Below are 15,781 nucleotides of genomic sequence, written 5' to 3'. Positions count from 1 at the left end.
ATCTGAAAGCAATGGAATCCAAGGAAGAGTAGTGCAACGTGAAGGCACATAGATTTGAAAATTTCAATGAGAATACAAAAATGTTTGCAGTCAGGTATGATCTCATTTCCATGTTTCCCCATCACACCGTATCGCTCCAAATTCGTAGCTTAAAATATTTCGACTCTATTAATTTCCTCGCAATTTTAAAGTAATTCATGACTAATAGAAATCTATGCTCTTCACACATTGAATGGAACATGTTTCTGCCAATATCAGGACTAACATGTCACTGCAGAAATGGAAGTTTCGCCTATGAAGACGAGGAAAAGGATTTAATGTGATCGATAATTCAAAGCAATGAATTGATAAATCAAATGCAATAAACTATAATTCTAAGGTGTCCAAGACATCAGCCAAGTAGTCCGCGGTGAGCTGAATCATTATCTTCTTTTGTCTACAACTGACAGCTCCATGCGTCTAGCGATGAAGTTGACAGTTATCCTCCAGAGTGTGTTTACCTTTTAGCTTACTCGCGAACCCTATTGGATACCTTTCGGCAGTCTGAATACAAAGGCTTCCACGTTCGTAACATCGACACCTCTAGAAAGTTCGAAGTCGTACATGCACTCTCTGCGACTATACATTTTAATACAGTAGACACAAGTGACTATTGATGTAGCCTAAATGTCAATAAGAAGTATTGTACACGAATAATATGTTCAATAAATTATCACCCTTTTAAGGATCGATACGATGTCTCCGTCACAATTATTTTATTACAGCAACCCCACAAGCTAATTGGCTTAGTCGCCAGTACAACTCAGCCTGCCTTGGTTTTCTGTGGTTTTCCTCGGGCGCTAAGACAAATGTCGGGATGAGACCTGAAAGAAACGGGCCACAGACCTGGTCCCTTCCTTCAAAAATTTTCCCTTTCAATTTCTAGAGGAGTTTTCAAAATTCAAGTAGTTTGCTTGCTCTCCGGGCTCTAAATTCGGGACTTGCCTTCGCAGTCAAACTCGCCTGCCGAACAGCAAACCCACTCCCCAGACTCTTGTAGCTGCCACTTAATGCAAACAAATAGTCATTGTGCTTACATCGCAGTTAATAACATAAATAGAGGACTAATTATAAAGTGTTTATCAGGGCTAACGACTTCAAAGCTGGGTACCTGAATAATTCAAGTGCACCGGTTTTTCAAATTAACATGGAGGCACAGGTAAATACCGTGCCAGCCATTACAACTCACACCTTAGAAGGGCCGCTGTAATGGATCCTCTGCTGCTTGATCACTAGCCTTCGAGACTTCGGACCCAATAGAGCAGTTCAGTGGGAAATCCGCATAACGGCGTACTGAGTGTAGTGGTAAAGCGGACAGTGGGTGGGGGTACTGTAGAACGAATGCCAACAAATACGCAAAGGAAAACGCTCTGGATTTGAAGGTTCTGACGAATAATTTGGTTTTTATACAAACACATTCTCAAACTGTGTCTGAAACTATTACACGGTTAGAAAAGTCAGAGCAAGAGATGCCGGAAGCTCTCAAATTAGTTGAGGAAATGACACAGAGAATTAATGACCAAGTACACCTGTTACTGAACGTGTAAAACAGAAGTGGAAATCAATTTTATGTAAAAGTAACGGATATGGAACATTGTGTAATGTAAACAGCAAATTAGTGGACATAGAGTCATCCGAGAATAAAGGACTGTCTCTTAGAGACTGCAATGATGTTAGGTTTTTTCCTTTTGCTCCTATCACGTCATTCTACGCAGAACACAGCTTTTCACAGAACAAACTGTGTTTGGCAGATAACCGAAAAAGATTTACGTTTGAGATACTGAGAGTGTATCTTGTAGTACATTGCAATTCGGTACTGTAACTGCACTTCCTACAGACGACCAATAGGATAAATGAAGAAATTAAAATTGCTACATGTTTATTTCCACTATTAACACTGTGTATAACTAAACACAAATGCTTATAAAAGACAGGAGAATAAATGCTTTTCACATTCTTTTGAAATTGTCATTGTGTAATGTATATTTACCTTCAGAATGTACATAATATGTGTCTGTTTCCCCACACTTCCGTACTCTACTCTAAATAGCAACGTTGTTACCTCAACACATCTCTACCTTTCACTACCTGCAGCGAGTCAACAACCTATAGTACATGCATAGTAAACTTATTGTATCGGGTCCCAAGTCTCGAAGTTTGTTGCTCACTTGGCGGTATGAACATAGGGTGGGGGAGAGTAGGAGGCCCTCACTAGGTGAGCGGATGAGGGGTCACATGCGGCCGGTTGGCTGGTACACCTCATCCTCATCCATCCAATAAATTCGGGGTGCACAACAGGCCTCAGTATGGCCGACGTCAAAACAGTCGTCCCTAACTCGCCCCTACCCACCATTACCTAACCTCAGGGGTAAAACTTTTCTTAGATTCGAATGCTTTGCAAAGCAGCTAGATGTTTTCCACACGGAATTTGAAACGAGATTTAAAAAGTTCTCGGAGTTGGAAGACGTTACCACTTCCATGGAATTTCCAGTTAAGAAGCTGAAAAGTGATTGCGTGAAAGAACTCGGTTCTTAAATATCTTTATTAGTGAAAGAAGAACGCAAGAAAGTAGAGAAAGAAACCGCACAGTTGTGCTGCGACCTAAAGCAAGAGTTACTGAGAGCAATACACTCGATTACTTAAAATTATCTGAAATGATCTATTCAAAATATTAAAGCTAGCATTTTATTTGACGGCATTTTTGAGATCTACATACTCATGTAAGTCATAATTCTCTGCAGTGATCACAATAAAAACTGAACAGAAAAACCGGAAAACTTGTGATCCCCGACAGTAGCAGTAACGTCATATGATTTTCAACATGATGAACTTACTGATGGAATGTAGAGTCAAGTATCTCACAACAGGTGAAATTTTTCTTGAAAGAAATAAAATAAAAAATCAACTAGCCATGGATTGCAGTGTTAAGTACCTGATAGCATGTGAACATTTTTTAGAAAATAAACAGAAGTGGAAATAATAATATATTTTATAATACCGGTAATGAAATAAATCATTTCAATTTTCTGGTATATTTCTGCCATTAGTTTACTAGTAGAATTTCAGTGATTTTTTTTAGATGAAAAGTAGTCCTCAAACCCAAAATGATTGGCCGTCCCTGCTGTAATTATTATTATAGAGAAAAGTATTACATTGAACTGCGTGCTTGTATCATCTTAGACAAAATATGACTGGCAGACGTACACTATGTCCCAATAGATTGTCTCAACGTCAGTTGATTTCGTAAGAGCTAAGGTTCATACGTGAACGAATTTCTTATGCAACGGCAGAGTTCCAGTAATTTGTTGTCAATATTCCAAATGATACTGTTACTTCCTCGAAACCATGGTCTAGGGGCAGCGTGTCTGCGTAGTAAACTAGAGGCTACGTGTTCAAGACTCTGCTCTGTGGTTTTTTTATTTTATTTTTGTTTGTTTTGTTTTCTGTCGGTTTACAGATCAAATGTTATAAATAATTCAGAAATTACAAAGATATATGCAAGGGGTAAATGGTGCAACGGTAAAAATACTCTATCTTAATGGTTATAAATGCGACTGACTTTTCCACATGTGAACCAAGCGCTGTCCGAAGCTGGATTTTGACAAATTCACGATTCAAGAGATCGGTCGTGTTTTGTGTCTAAGACTGTACATGGTGTGTGTGTGTGTTTTCGAGCGCGCAACTAGGATGGTGGTAAATATTAATCTAAGACACACCTTGTTTAAGTATGCAACAGGGTGCTGTCACCGACTCCACCGTGTGACGTGATCGGGAGTACACGTTTCGCGTTTGTATAACGCGGTGTATTGATTTGCGAGTTATAATTAGACCTCGGATTTTAGGTTAAATTTCCTATTTTTTTTCTGTAGATATAAACTAAAATTAGTTAAATATCTTCACTTTTTATATAAAATATGAACGATTGAGTCGCGGTTTTATGGTGCCTAAAAATGCCTATTTTGTTCATTGAAACCTATTTTTAAGGTTTTAGAGCCTAAAATTGTCTATTTCTATTTGTTACGTAAATGCTTTTAAATTTTCGTGTAGCAATGAAAGAGAAAGATTTTAATGTCATGGGGTGGGCAAGGTTCAAATATTCTGTAATAGTTTGGTTCCAGGAATAAAGAAATTTCTGAGAGGTTTTTTTTTTTTGAGCACTTGAGCAGACAGTAGGAACGTGAAGAATCGGAAGGATGTAGTTCTCTATAAAGAAATCAGCATGGCAAACATTGCTAGATTTAAATATGCATCCATTGCTTCGATATCATAGGGAAGAATTTTTTTCGCTCATAAAATGGTTCTGTCAAAGAAATTGCCTTGGAGCAACAGTAATAAATATAAATGACACTCGGGGGGAAATTAAACGCACAACAAATATGGGAAATGCGTGTTATTATTTGGTTGAGAAGCTTTTGTCATCCAGTCTGCTGTCAAAAATTCTGAAAGTTAGAATTTATAAAACAGTTATATTACCGGTTGTTCTGTATGGCTGTGAAACTTGGATTCTCATTTTGAGAGAGGAACAGAGATTAAGGGTGTTTGAGAATAAGGTTCTTAGGAAAATATTTGGGGCGAAGAGGGATGAAGTTACAGGAGAATGGAGAAAGTTACACAACGCAGAGCTGCACGCATTGCATTCTTCACCTGACATAATTAGGAACATTAAATCCAGACGTTTGAGATGGGCAGGGCATGTAGCACGTATAGGCGAATCCAGAAATGCATATAGAGTGTTAGTTGGGAGGCCGGAGGGAAAAAGACCTTTGGGTAGGCCGAGACGTAGATGAGAAGATAATATTAAAATGGATTTGAGGGAGGTGGGATATGATGGTAGAGACTGGATTAATCTTGCTCAGGATAGGGACCAATAGCGGGCTTATGTGAGGGCGGCAATGAACCTCCGGGTTCCTTAAAAGCCAGTAAGTCAAAGAAAATGCAGTTTCACAATATAAAATTAGAGAAAAACTTTGTTATGTATTGCAATGCCAATTATGAATAATGTGTTAATTGTAAATTAATTAATTAATTAAATAATTTTAATACGAGCACTTATGTATTAGCAGCCTTAGAGCAATAAGGCCGAAGAGTTCATTAAAAATTACGTGCCAATATTCATAATTTAAGATTTAACAAAAATGAAATTTCTAACCTCAATATTTTTTTATTGTTTGTCACTGTATACCGTAATGCTTAATACTCACTAATTAGCCCTAATTGCATTTTTATAGTTACTGTAGTTTGTGTGGATAGAAATTACATTTTAGCTGCTTTAAATTGTATTTTTAGGTGCCTAAGTCTATGTTTTAGTGCCTATTTTTTAATAAATTCAGGCCTTATTTTAGGTGCCTAAAAGTAAGTTTTTAAGTGCCTAAAAATCCGATGTCTAGTTACAAAATAACTTATGCATTTTCTGTTGATGTTTATAAGGTTCAAGCATGGAAAATGTACTGCACCCACTTCCATGCGCCTCAGTGGACACTTTAAACTTTAAGCAGTACGAGCAAGCATGAAATCGGCGAAAAGAACATTTCGTTTCGACGAAATCTCTCTTGGATATAAATTTTTATCATCATTATCATCCTCGTCATCATCTTCATAACCGATTGACTATATCGGCCTGTTTCGCTGGTTTTCACAGTCTGAACATCATTTTAAATATCTACAGCGATGTATCCATCTCCTCACATTACAACTACTTTGAAATTATAGTTCTATTATGTTAATTTTTAGAAATTCCGGAGTTCTAAGCTTTTTTTGTGATACCAATTGTTTTAAACTTTAATTTCTCTACTTAAATTACAGCCACGCATTTGCAAACTCAATTTTTTAATCGGCAGACATTTTTAGGTTAAAATGGACTTTTTTTTTTCAAAAGTTGGTGGGTATTTTTCATTTTAGCTACCTGGCAACACTGGCAGCCCTTCAGTTTTCGCCATGTACGGCTCGCGACAGGATCATCTTGGCTGTCTGCACATGAGCGGAATACGCGGACTGTGTTAATAAAAACCTAAACTAACCAAACCTAACCTTCGTAAATGCAATATGTGTAACCGGAGCGCGAAGGAGACTTTTTCATTTGATCTTGATTTGATGGGGAATGCACACGCGAAAATAAGTTCAGGTAAGGATCACGCTGGCACTGCATGAGAGCTCCGCGCATGCGCCACGCCCAAACTGTTCCTGTCACGAGCCCATCCTGTTTTCGCCGGTGTCTCGCTCACATCGCTGCGCATGTGGCTGCACAGGAAATAATAAATGAGATTAGCGTGGAGCTCCCTAACCTTAAATCCAAAAGTCCTCTTGAATTCACATTCAGTTGCAATGTAAATTTGAACGTACTCCAGGAACCCTAGTAGTCCTATTAATAAATGCAAAAGACGTTTGTGCTTTCATATATTCAAGACTAAACTGAAATCTCATAATAGAACTATAAAGTAACGGTTACCATGTCTGAAAATGAAATTAACCGGCTCGGGTTAAAATCCTGGTTGAAACAAGATATCTAGTTGGAATTTTTTCTCCGAGAATTTCCCTCAACCAACTGGTGTTGGTATCAACAACATAGAAATGTGATTGAATATACACAAAAGAAATGTCTTTTGTTTGAATAACAGTGAAGTTTGTGGATAAACAAGATATAGTACAGTAAGAAAATGTTAACTGAAGAATTTTACAGCAGGTGTTCAAAATGATGACCATGCACTTGAATGCATCTGTTTAGACTTCTCCGTAAAGACCGAAGAACGCGCTCGAGCAATCTTCATTTGCTGGAAGGCATCTACAGGGACATCATTTTATTTTTACTAACATTTTTAATATTAACCTGGCTATACCTTCGGATTAACGTTTGAGAACCAGAAATACAGTTAGCTACCCCCTTCCACGACTGGAGTTCAATGATACTGGCGTAAAATACAAACAAATCACTTTACTAGGTATAGGGTGTATGAAAAGTAGTTCACCCATTTACGTAAACGAGGAAATATCGCAATTTTGAGTTTGATCATTTTCATTAGGTTTTTCTTTAATCAAAATACAGTACAGTACTAACAATAAGTTTTTTTTACTCACGAACTGAGTTATCCATGCGAACGTTTCATTATGCAGTGAATATTATACTGTCTACAGGACATTAGCGTACAATAAGAATGAAGTTAAATTGAAAAATAATCATAATATGGATATTTAAACACATTTTTGAAAATGGTGACCGTTCATTTCGATACAGGCTTCAGTTCTTTTGTGCATATTATCGCACTATAGACTATTGCATCTAACTCCAATTATTAGTTTCGTCCTTCGCACTAGTGACTCATGTTGAAATAATTCTGTACCTACTCCATAAAAGAGTAGCTTACGTACTGTAAATTCAATCTTCACTTCTGCCCGACTCGCACAGATAAAATTAGTCAAACATGCTATCTACTGTCCGTCCAAGTGGTTATGTCGCAGGATCGTAGAAAGGGGGGAAATCAAGTGAGAGTTAATTACTTAACGAGGACCTTTTATTTAAGTTATTTTAAATAGTTGTATAATATTACGTACGTAATAGTTGTATAATATTACTAGGCTTTACAGGGGGGCGAGCAGAAGCAGGTGGGGGAAATCGGGATGCGACGTAGGCAAACGGACGACAGTACCTGTGCGAAAATATGATTCAATATTGAAAGCTCTTTCGTCACTGGAAAACGCGAACATTTTTCTGGAACGTACTATACTCACTAACTCAGTACTGCTTACTATATGCGGCCTTGGTTCTGTGAGGAGGACAGTTGGAACTTCATTACTAGAAGGGGTGGGAGTGAAATACATTCAAAAACTGAAGTACAATAAAAATCGAGGAAAAAATAAAATGATGTCCCTGTACAATCCGATGCTTCAATTCTTCAAGTGTGGTGATGTCTGTTGTGTAAACTAGGCTTTTTGCATAACCCCCATACACAAAAATCCAAGGGATTTAAATCCTGTGACCTAGTACAAGTCCTCCCTTATCTACCGCCGTTCACCATATTGTCTGCTTAGATATCGTCTTACACTTAGAAGGAAATGGGATGGGGAGAGTGCAGCATACATACAAAGCATGAATTTTGGTATTTTACCGTATTCGGGCGATGGGTTCACTGGCGGTCGCAACCAGGAAAATAATGACATTATCTCGTAAACGGTAAATTTCTGTACTTCTCATCCCTAAATTTTTTACCATCACGTTTGAAAAACACTATAGTCTATAAACAATATTTTCATCGTATTTCTTAAGTAATTAATTCTAATCTAAAATAGTTCGGGATATAATATATATATATATATATATATATATATATATATATATATAATGACATTCTTATATAAATGTATATTAAATTCGCATTTCTTCTGCCTTGTTAAAAGTATGTAATACCGGCCCGTTTCCCAAGTTTCGTATGTGTACCTGGCTTATACCGGCCCACTTTAAGCACTAGTTAAGTCCGATATCGACGTTTCCCTTACAAATCTGTTTTTAAGTTCCCCCAAAGCAACGATTAAAATAATGGGACAAGTGACCAATAGCCTTGGCGCTCACATAAACCCAAATTCCCTTTGCAAGAACGCACTATCGCGTAACATTTAACTGTTCCTCCTCCTATTTCCTTTTATCATCATCATCATCATCATCATCATCATCATCATCAACATTTTATACATATTTGATAGCTGGCTGTCCCTAACCATGGTCGATCTGCGTAATAACAATGAACTGCTATTTTTCTTTTTTTTTCAGACGAAGCGCTGTCCGCGTACCTGGGGGCGCTGGAGTTGTCGCCCGTCGTCGCCCTGGACCCACCGTTCACGCCACTGTGGACGGAATACCGCGCTTTCGTGGCGTATGACGTGACGATGGTTCGGGTGACCGCCACGCCCCTCCACTGCCACGTGCAAGCGCGCTTCGAGCACCGCCTGGGGCCCATTCGGTGAGTGCGTTCGCGAGTCACCGAGGCCGGTTGGCCAGTAGATGGCGGGATGGGGTTTATACGACGCATTGCAATTGCTGGCGCGTCGCCAGAGGCCTCTGTTGTCTTCTCGAGTTGGCGGATCAAAAGTAGTCTCGCTTACGGACGTGAGTTCGGTTCCAGGAAAAGTCAATGAGATTGATAAATGTCTGCAGAGAAACAAACGAACGCAGAGGATGCCTTACGAGTGAGATGATCTCCACTCCGCAACGGCTTTTTCCATCGGTTACCAAGCATTTACGTTGCAGTCCGCGAGTTGAAACCCGGCCGAGAATGATTAGGGCACTATTTAGGCCTATTGCAACAGCGATGCGCGCGAAATTTTCCACAATATTACTTTCTTTGTTACATTTTCCCTTCTAGATACCTAAAATACATATTTAAGCAAAACAAACTAGCGAAATAAGGCGAAATTTGGCTTATTGTGTGAAATATATCCTCTCTATTGCAAAAAAAATACGAAATATGCGCCAGAATTTTATTTAATATTATTACAAAACATGTTTGTTACTTTTGTTTCAGTTAATTTGTCAATCACTGTATTTTCTCTATACTGATTGTGTACACTCGCTACGCCCTACGGCCATTGAAAGAAAACATGGATTTCTCTACTCGACTGCAGAGTTAACGTAAAAAATGTTGTATGTAACATACATGCTTAATTTATATTTTAGTAATGATATGTGACATACCTAATAGATTTAACTGACAACTTATTTCACAAATACTCGCCAAAATAGTGGTAGGTTTAACACCGAAATCACCCATTTTATTTCATCCAAAAATACGGCCTCTAAGGATGATTATTTAAAGGTTTAACTAGATCTCTTATATTCAGAATGAGGATGAAAACGTGCCCCGCTCCAACCAATCTCTAAGGCAGGAACACAGTTCCCTTTTCCATAAAAAAAATACACACTTTTCCCTTTGTTATGCCCTCTGAACAGTTCGGGCCATGTTTTATTAGAATCAACTCACAGCTAATTGGCTAGTCAACTAAAGTGAGATAACTCATCCTCTCTGTGGTTTTCCTAAGGTGCTAAGACCAATGTTGGGAAGAACTTAGGGGAGAGTCGGGTAGTATCGGACATCGGGTAATATCGGGCAGTGAGTTTCTTTCATCTACCACCAGATGATAGTACTTGAATGACATGGCTACGTTTCTGTGATGTCGCATATACAGGGACATCATTTTATTTTTACTAACATTTTTAATATTAACCTGGCTATACTTTTAGAGAACCGGAAACACAGATTGCTACCCCTTCCACGATTGTAGTTCGATGATACTGGCGTAAAACACAAACAAATCACTCTACTAGGTATAGGAGGGAAGAAAAGTAGTTCATCCATTTACGTAAACTAGGAAATATCGTGATTTTGAGTTCGATAATTTTCATTAGGTTTTTGTTTAATCGTAATACAGTACTGTACTAACAATAAATGTTTTTACTCACGAGCTGAGTTATCCATGCGAACGTATTCATTATGCAGTGTATATTATACTGTCTACATCAAATTAGCATACAATGTAGAGAATGAAGTTAAATTGAAAAATACAGTAATCAAAATATGGACATTTAAACACATTTTTTAAAATGGTGGCCGTTCATTTCGATACAGGCTTCAGTTCTTTTGTACATATTATCACACTATAGACTATTGCATCAAATTCCAATTACCAGTTTCGTCCTTCGTACTAGTAACTCGTGTTGAAATAATTTTGTACGTAGTCTATAAAAGAGTACCTTACGTACTGTAAATTCAACCTTCACTTCTGCCCGACCCGCAATTATAAAATTACTCAGACATGCTATCTACTGTCCGTCCAAGTGGTTATGCCGCAGGATCGTAGAAAGGGGGGAAATCACGTCACAGTAAATTACTTAACTAGACCCTTTTATTTAAGTTATTTTAAACAGTTGTATAATATTACGTAAACGTCCAATTCCTAACAGAAATTAATGTTTTCAGAAAAGAGCTAAGACAGCCCAGCTTTTACAGAGGGGCTAACAGAAGCAGGTGGAGGAAATAGGGATGCGAAGTAGGCAAACGGACAGTACCTGTGCGAAAATATGATTCAATATTGAAAGCTCTTTCGTCACTGGGAAACGCGAACATATTTCTGAAACGTACTATACTCACAAACTCAGTGTTGTTTACTATATGCAGTCTTTGATCTGTGTGTAGAGGACGGTTGAACTTCATTAGTAGAAGGGGTGGGAGTGAAGTACATTCAAAAACTCAGGTACAATAAAAATTGAAGTAAAAATAAAATGATGTCCCTGTAGAAACGTAATAATGTTATTCAGGTACTACCATCTGGTGGTAGATGAAAGAAACGCAGTGTCCGATATTACCCGATGTCCGATACTACCCAACTCTCACCTATATCTCCCCCACGTATACCAATTTCGGCATTTTCCAAGTTATAACTTCTGAAATCAGTGCATTGGCTTCCACATGTCGCCTTCAGTATTGTAGGGCGAGCTTACTCGAGGATGCACAGCGCAAGGACTCGGAGCCCTTCTCTTACGAGGACTGCGGCGACCCCTGTCCCCACTCGCCGCCCAGGCTTTACGGCGATGCTTCCCTCTTGCTATTCTGTCGTGTTTTATTCCCCCCTCATGTAGTAGCTATTAGTTTACGTATATTTTTCGGCTTTCTTCTGCAAAATTATCTAATGATCCTTTATATCAGCGTTTCTCAAACTATGGTCCGCGGACCACCTGTGGTCCTCAAGTTCTGCCCTTGTGGTCCTTCAAAAAAGACAGAAGAAAAAATAAAACTCAAACGAATCGTGTATCACACTATAGCTGAAAATCTCAGAGTTTGGAATCGACACGTGGCAATCGCATTTTAATTTTTGTCCCAGTACTAATATTTTATGAAATTTCTTACCGTACCCGTCTACCCACTTCCCACTCTACTCTCAACAACAAAAGAGGGATTTAAAGCATTATGAATGTGTCGTTTCTCCCCATCTTTTCCCTGCATATCTGGCGTTGAGCCTGTAACCCGGCCAGGGAACACTCGAATTCATAACAGAGGACCAAAGTACCGAACTTTTTCATGTATTGATGACTTTCTTAATAGTTTTACCAACACCCAATCTGCACATTGAAATGGGCACATACTGCACTTCGTATACCAATAATAGAAAGTGCCAAATTGCATCTTTACTTGTTGAAAATCGGGCATGTTTCTGCATTAATTTTTTTATTTGTTTTTCCAGATGACGATATAAGAAATTTTAGACTCCGGCTATTTTAAAATCCGACAGGTTTACTTTTTACACTTGCGTGTTTCGTCTCTAAGTGCCGTTTCAATTCCGCGGGTTTCATACACTCATTTGAAAGCACTTCGTAACAAACAAGGCACCGAGGTTTTGGTTCACCCTCATTGCCACACCAAGTAAATCAAAGTTCCTAATAACTCTTGTCATATTTACGAAAGTATTTTTTCTTTGAATAGCTACCACCAGGACTAGATATTTCTTTAATGACACTATAATTAATATATTTCTTCACACACAGCTTCTGAACTATTAGCACTGCCTAAATGAAGCGTATCATCATGTTCCTTTCTTTTCAAAGATCCGGATCAAAGCCGGTTTTCCATTATTTATAATGGGCACTATTTAACAGAGACATGGACAACTATCTATTAACGTGTACCACATAAGAAGGATTTCAAACAACTGACTGCTAACAGGCAAGCGATGAATCAACAATGCGCAGAATTTGTTATAAGTTACTTGTGACTGGCTACAAAAAATATAATTAGAAAAGTATTATAATTAATTAATTCTATTTTAAAATATAAGTATATTGGTATTAAAATATGCTACAAAAATGATAAATTTGCTTTCGAAGGGAACAAGAGTAAGGTGGTCCGCGGAACTCTTCTGACTTAAAAAAGTGGTCCCCACTTCAAAAAAGTTTGAGAAACGCTGCTTTATATGAAACGGCGAAAATCAGAGTGGGCAACTGGCTAATAGGCTTGGAGCTCACATACACACTTCCTCTCAGCCCCAATTTTCCCTGTAAGGACGTGTTTTAACGTACTTTTTAAATGTTTCTCCCATCTTTCCTTCATTCATTCATAATTTATGGTGAAAAATTCTCATAATGACCTTTTTCGGAAGAGAAGTCCTGCAGGGTCTTACAAACTCAACCATAAACTAAAGGACTCAAGGCAACGTCCAACCCTGTAATTAGTGATCTTGCCGGAGGAGCAGTAAATTCTGTCTGGGTGATCCCACATCAGAGTTGAAACATTTCACACTGCCAAGGAAAGGTCTTGAGTGAAAGCATGTGGAACCACTAACAACCAGTAAACTTACTGGAAGGGCTGCGATGGTTGCCACAAACCCCGATGTATACGCCCAGCTGAGTGGGATGAAATTTAAGCAGTGGTGACTCCAGAATTCTGTTCCCGAATGAGCTGATTGCGAGTTAAATGTTCTAATTAAATGTTCGTCACAGTCTATTTTTTCTAGCACCCTCAAAACTCAAGCTTCGTGACTGTATATAGTAGACTGTGATCTTATCATAACGGTAATGAATTTCGCCTTACATTCCTCCCAACGTCAGAAATAAATTATTCATTCACACTGTATTTTCAATTGTTCAGTGTCCGGTGAAGTTTTCACTGTCCATATCTGTAGGCACTGAAGACCCAAGAAATTTGTATCCATATTCCGATACCTTTCTGGACAATTTTTTTCAAGCTATTGACGAAACTTGACCTAGAAAAATATTAAAAGTGTATACAATTTATTTCACTACTATCGGAATTTAAAAATTAAGAGAATTCTGTCTAAATACAATCAAATTAATCTCACCATTTTACTTGTAAGAAGAATCTTCTTTATTCTCTTCCTTGTGAAATATTTTCTGTAAATTTCAGTTAATATAATTAACTTCAGAAGACTCGTCAGTTACGGTATATTTAACTTAAAGTTAAGACGAAATAAACTAAAGTTAGTATTCATACAACCAAAATTCACAGTTAAATGTACGTAACTGAGATGTGTTAATCTGAAGTTACTTTTTATACCTCTGGCCTACAGTACTTTAATTTGATTTGTTAATTGAGAGTTAATGGAATATTTAATCCATACACGCACTTTTTTATTTCCATTTATTATATCTCCTTCATATTTATAGACACTATCCATTCATCTGATTACTTATTTGGTTCTTCCTTCATTAGTAGTCTATTAATTTATCGTAACTAAAATTAATGAATTCATTACATCGTTCGCTTATCCATTCAGTCCGCATTTGTTTTTACATTCATCCACTTAATTATTTAGTTGTCCGCCATTATGGCTTTGTGGCTAGCGTATGCGGTCCCTAACCAAGCGGTCAGTGGTTCGATTCCCGCCGTGGGCAGATTTAGTACCATATCACGAGACCGGGTGTTTATCCTTTGTCTTGCATATAGTCTGTGACATCTACGCTATGGCCCTGCACTATGCTGACCACACGGTCAGAGAGGCCTTGAGTGTTTCTCCAGAGATGTATCCTTCCCTATTGGCGCGTAGGTGTATACAAAACTCATTTAGAACAGCCAAAGAAAGAAAGAAAATTATGCATTTATTGTATAATCAAAAAATTAGTTACGTACAGTAGTGACAAAAAAACGGACCGACCCTTGTAGCTGATTTCAGAGCCTTGTTCACTCCAGAGCACGATGGACTAGTAACTAAGACTTTCGTGGTTCGAATCCTGCCTAGGAAGGAAACGTTTTTTTTTTTTTGTTCCTTATTCAAATTTATTCCCAATACTTTTCGATTGCTGGTAAAATTCATGTTCTGGGAATAATAAGTTAACTAATTAGTAAAATATCGCTACAATCGAAAAGTATTAGGAATAAATTTGAATAAGGAACAAAAAAAAAGTAAATTTCTGTTGTAAGATTAATCGATCAAAAATATTTAATCGAATAATAGAGTCAGTTAAAATTAATCGTTGTAGTTGATATTAATTATTATTTTGTTAATACAAACTCATACTAAAAATTCCGACAATATTTCTCTCTCGGAAATCGCTTACTTAAAAGCACAATAGTACTGTTATTTTCTAAATGTAAACCAGGTAGCGTAGGGAAAATCTTTGCACAAACTCTTCAGAAAGAGATGGAGATATGAGGACAGTGACATAGTCTACCTCTATTGGAAGTTGAAACACAATTCGAGACCCTTATTAAGTTTTATGATTTTCCAAGAAAACTTTCACCTTGTTGTCAGCTCATCTTCTTAGCATATGAAATACATACTTTTCCGGGATTCGTACCCCTCATTCCTTATAAAATAGCCATGTCTACACTGTGTGCAAGTGAGAGCGCAACTACCTTCTTCTCTTCCTAAAATCTGGTAATTCGATTAAAATAGGAGCCAGTCTTTTGTTTCGACCGCTGTAGTTTTGCAGTTGCAGTTTCTGTACTGAGGTTCTGTATGAAGGTTGTGTGTTTAGTTTGATAAAGAAATAAAATCAGTTTGCTGTGGTTTGTGAAAAGTATAAACTCCATTATGTCATATGAGAATTTGAGACGTAAACTCGGTGAAACGTTTGTATTTAAATTGAACGATCATGGAAAAGTGTTTGACAGAAAAAGAAGTCTTTTTCGTGTTTAGTGATGCAGGAAACATTGTTACCAAACGTAGAGCGGCACTTAATTCGGAGCATGTGAATGCACTCACGTGTTTAAAATCATAGATGAAGCAGTATTAACTTGGCGAGTCTTCA

The 15,781-nt window shown here is 37.7% G+C and overlaps 1 protein-coding gene across 2 annotated transcripts in view; it reads left to right on the top strand.

Annotated features, from left to right (window-relative positions):
- LOC138707587 (cadherin-like and PC-esterase domain-containing protein 1) overlaps nt 1–15,781 on the top strand; it is a 496,436-nt gene that overhangs the window by 362,916 nt on the left and 117,739 nt on the right. For both annotated transcript variants that reach the window (XR_011334282.1, XM_069837194.1), the window contains exon 12: nt 8,798–8,987. Coding sequence is in view for 1 of the 2 variants with exons in the window: in XM_069837194.1 (XP_069693295.1) it covers nt 8,798–8,987 (190 nt within the window). In the remaining variant the exon portion in view is untranslated. The remainder of the gene's footprint in view (nt 1–8,797; nt 8,988–15,781) is intronic.

This window comes from Periplaneta americana, chromosome 10 (assembly GCF_040183065.1).
Source record: "Periplaneta americana isolate PAMFEO1 chromosome 10, P.americana_PAMFEO1_priV1, whole genome shotgun sequence".
In the NCBI taxonomy this organism is placed as follows: Eukaryota; Metazoa; Arthropoda; class Insecta; order Blattodea; family Blattidae; genus Periplaneta; species Periplaneta americana.
This window is presented reverse-complemented; position numbering and strand designations above follow the sequence as displayed.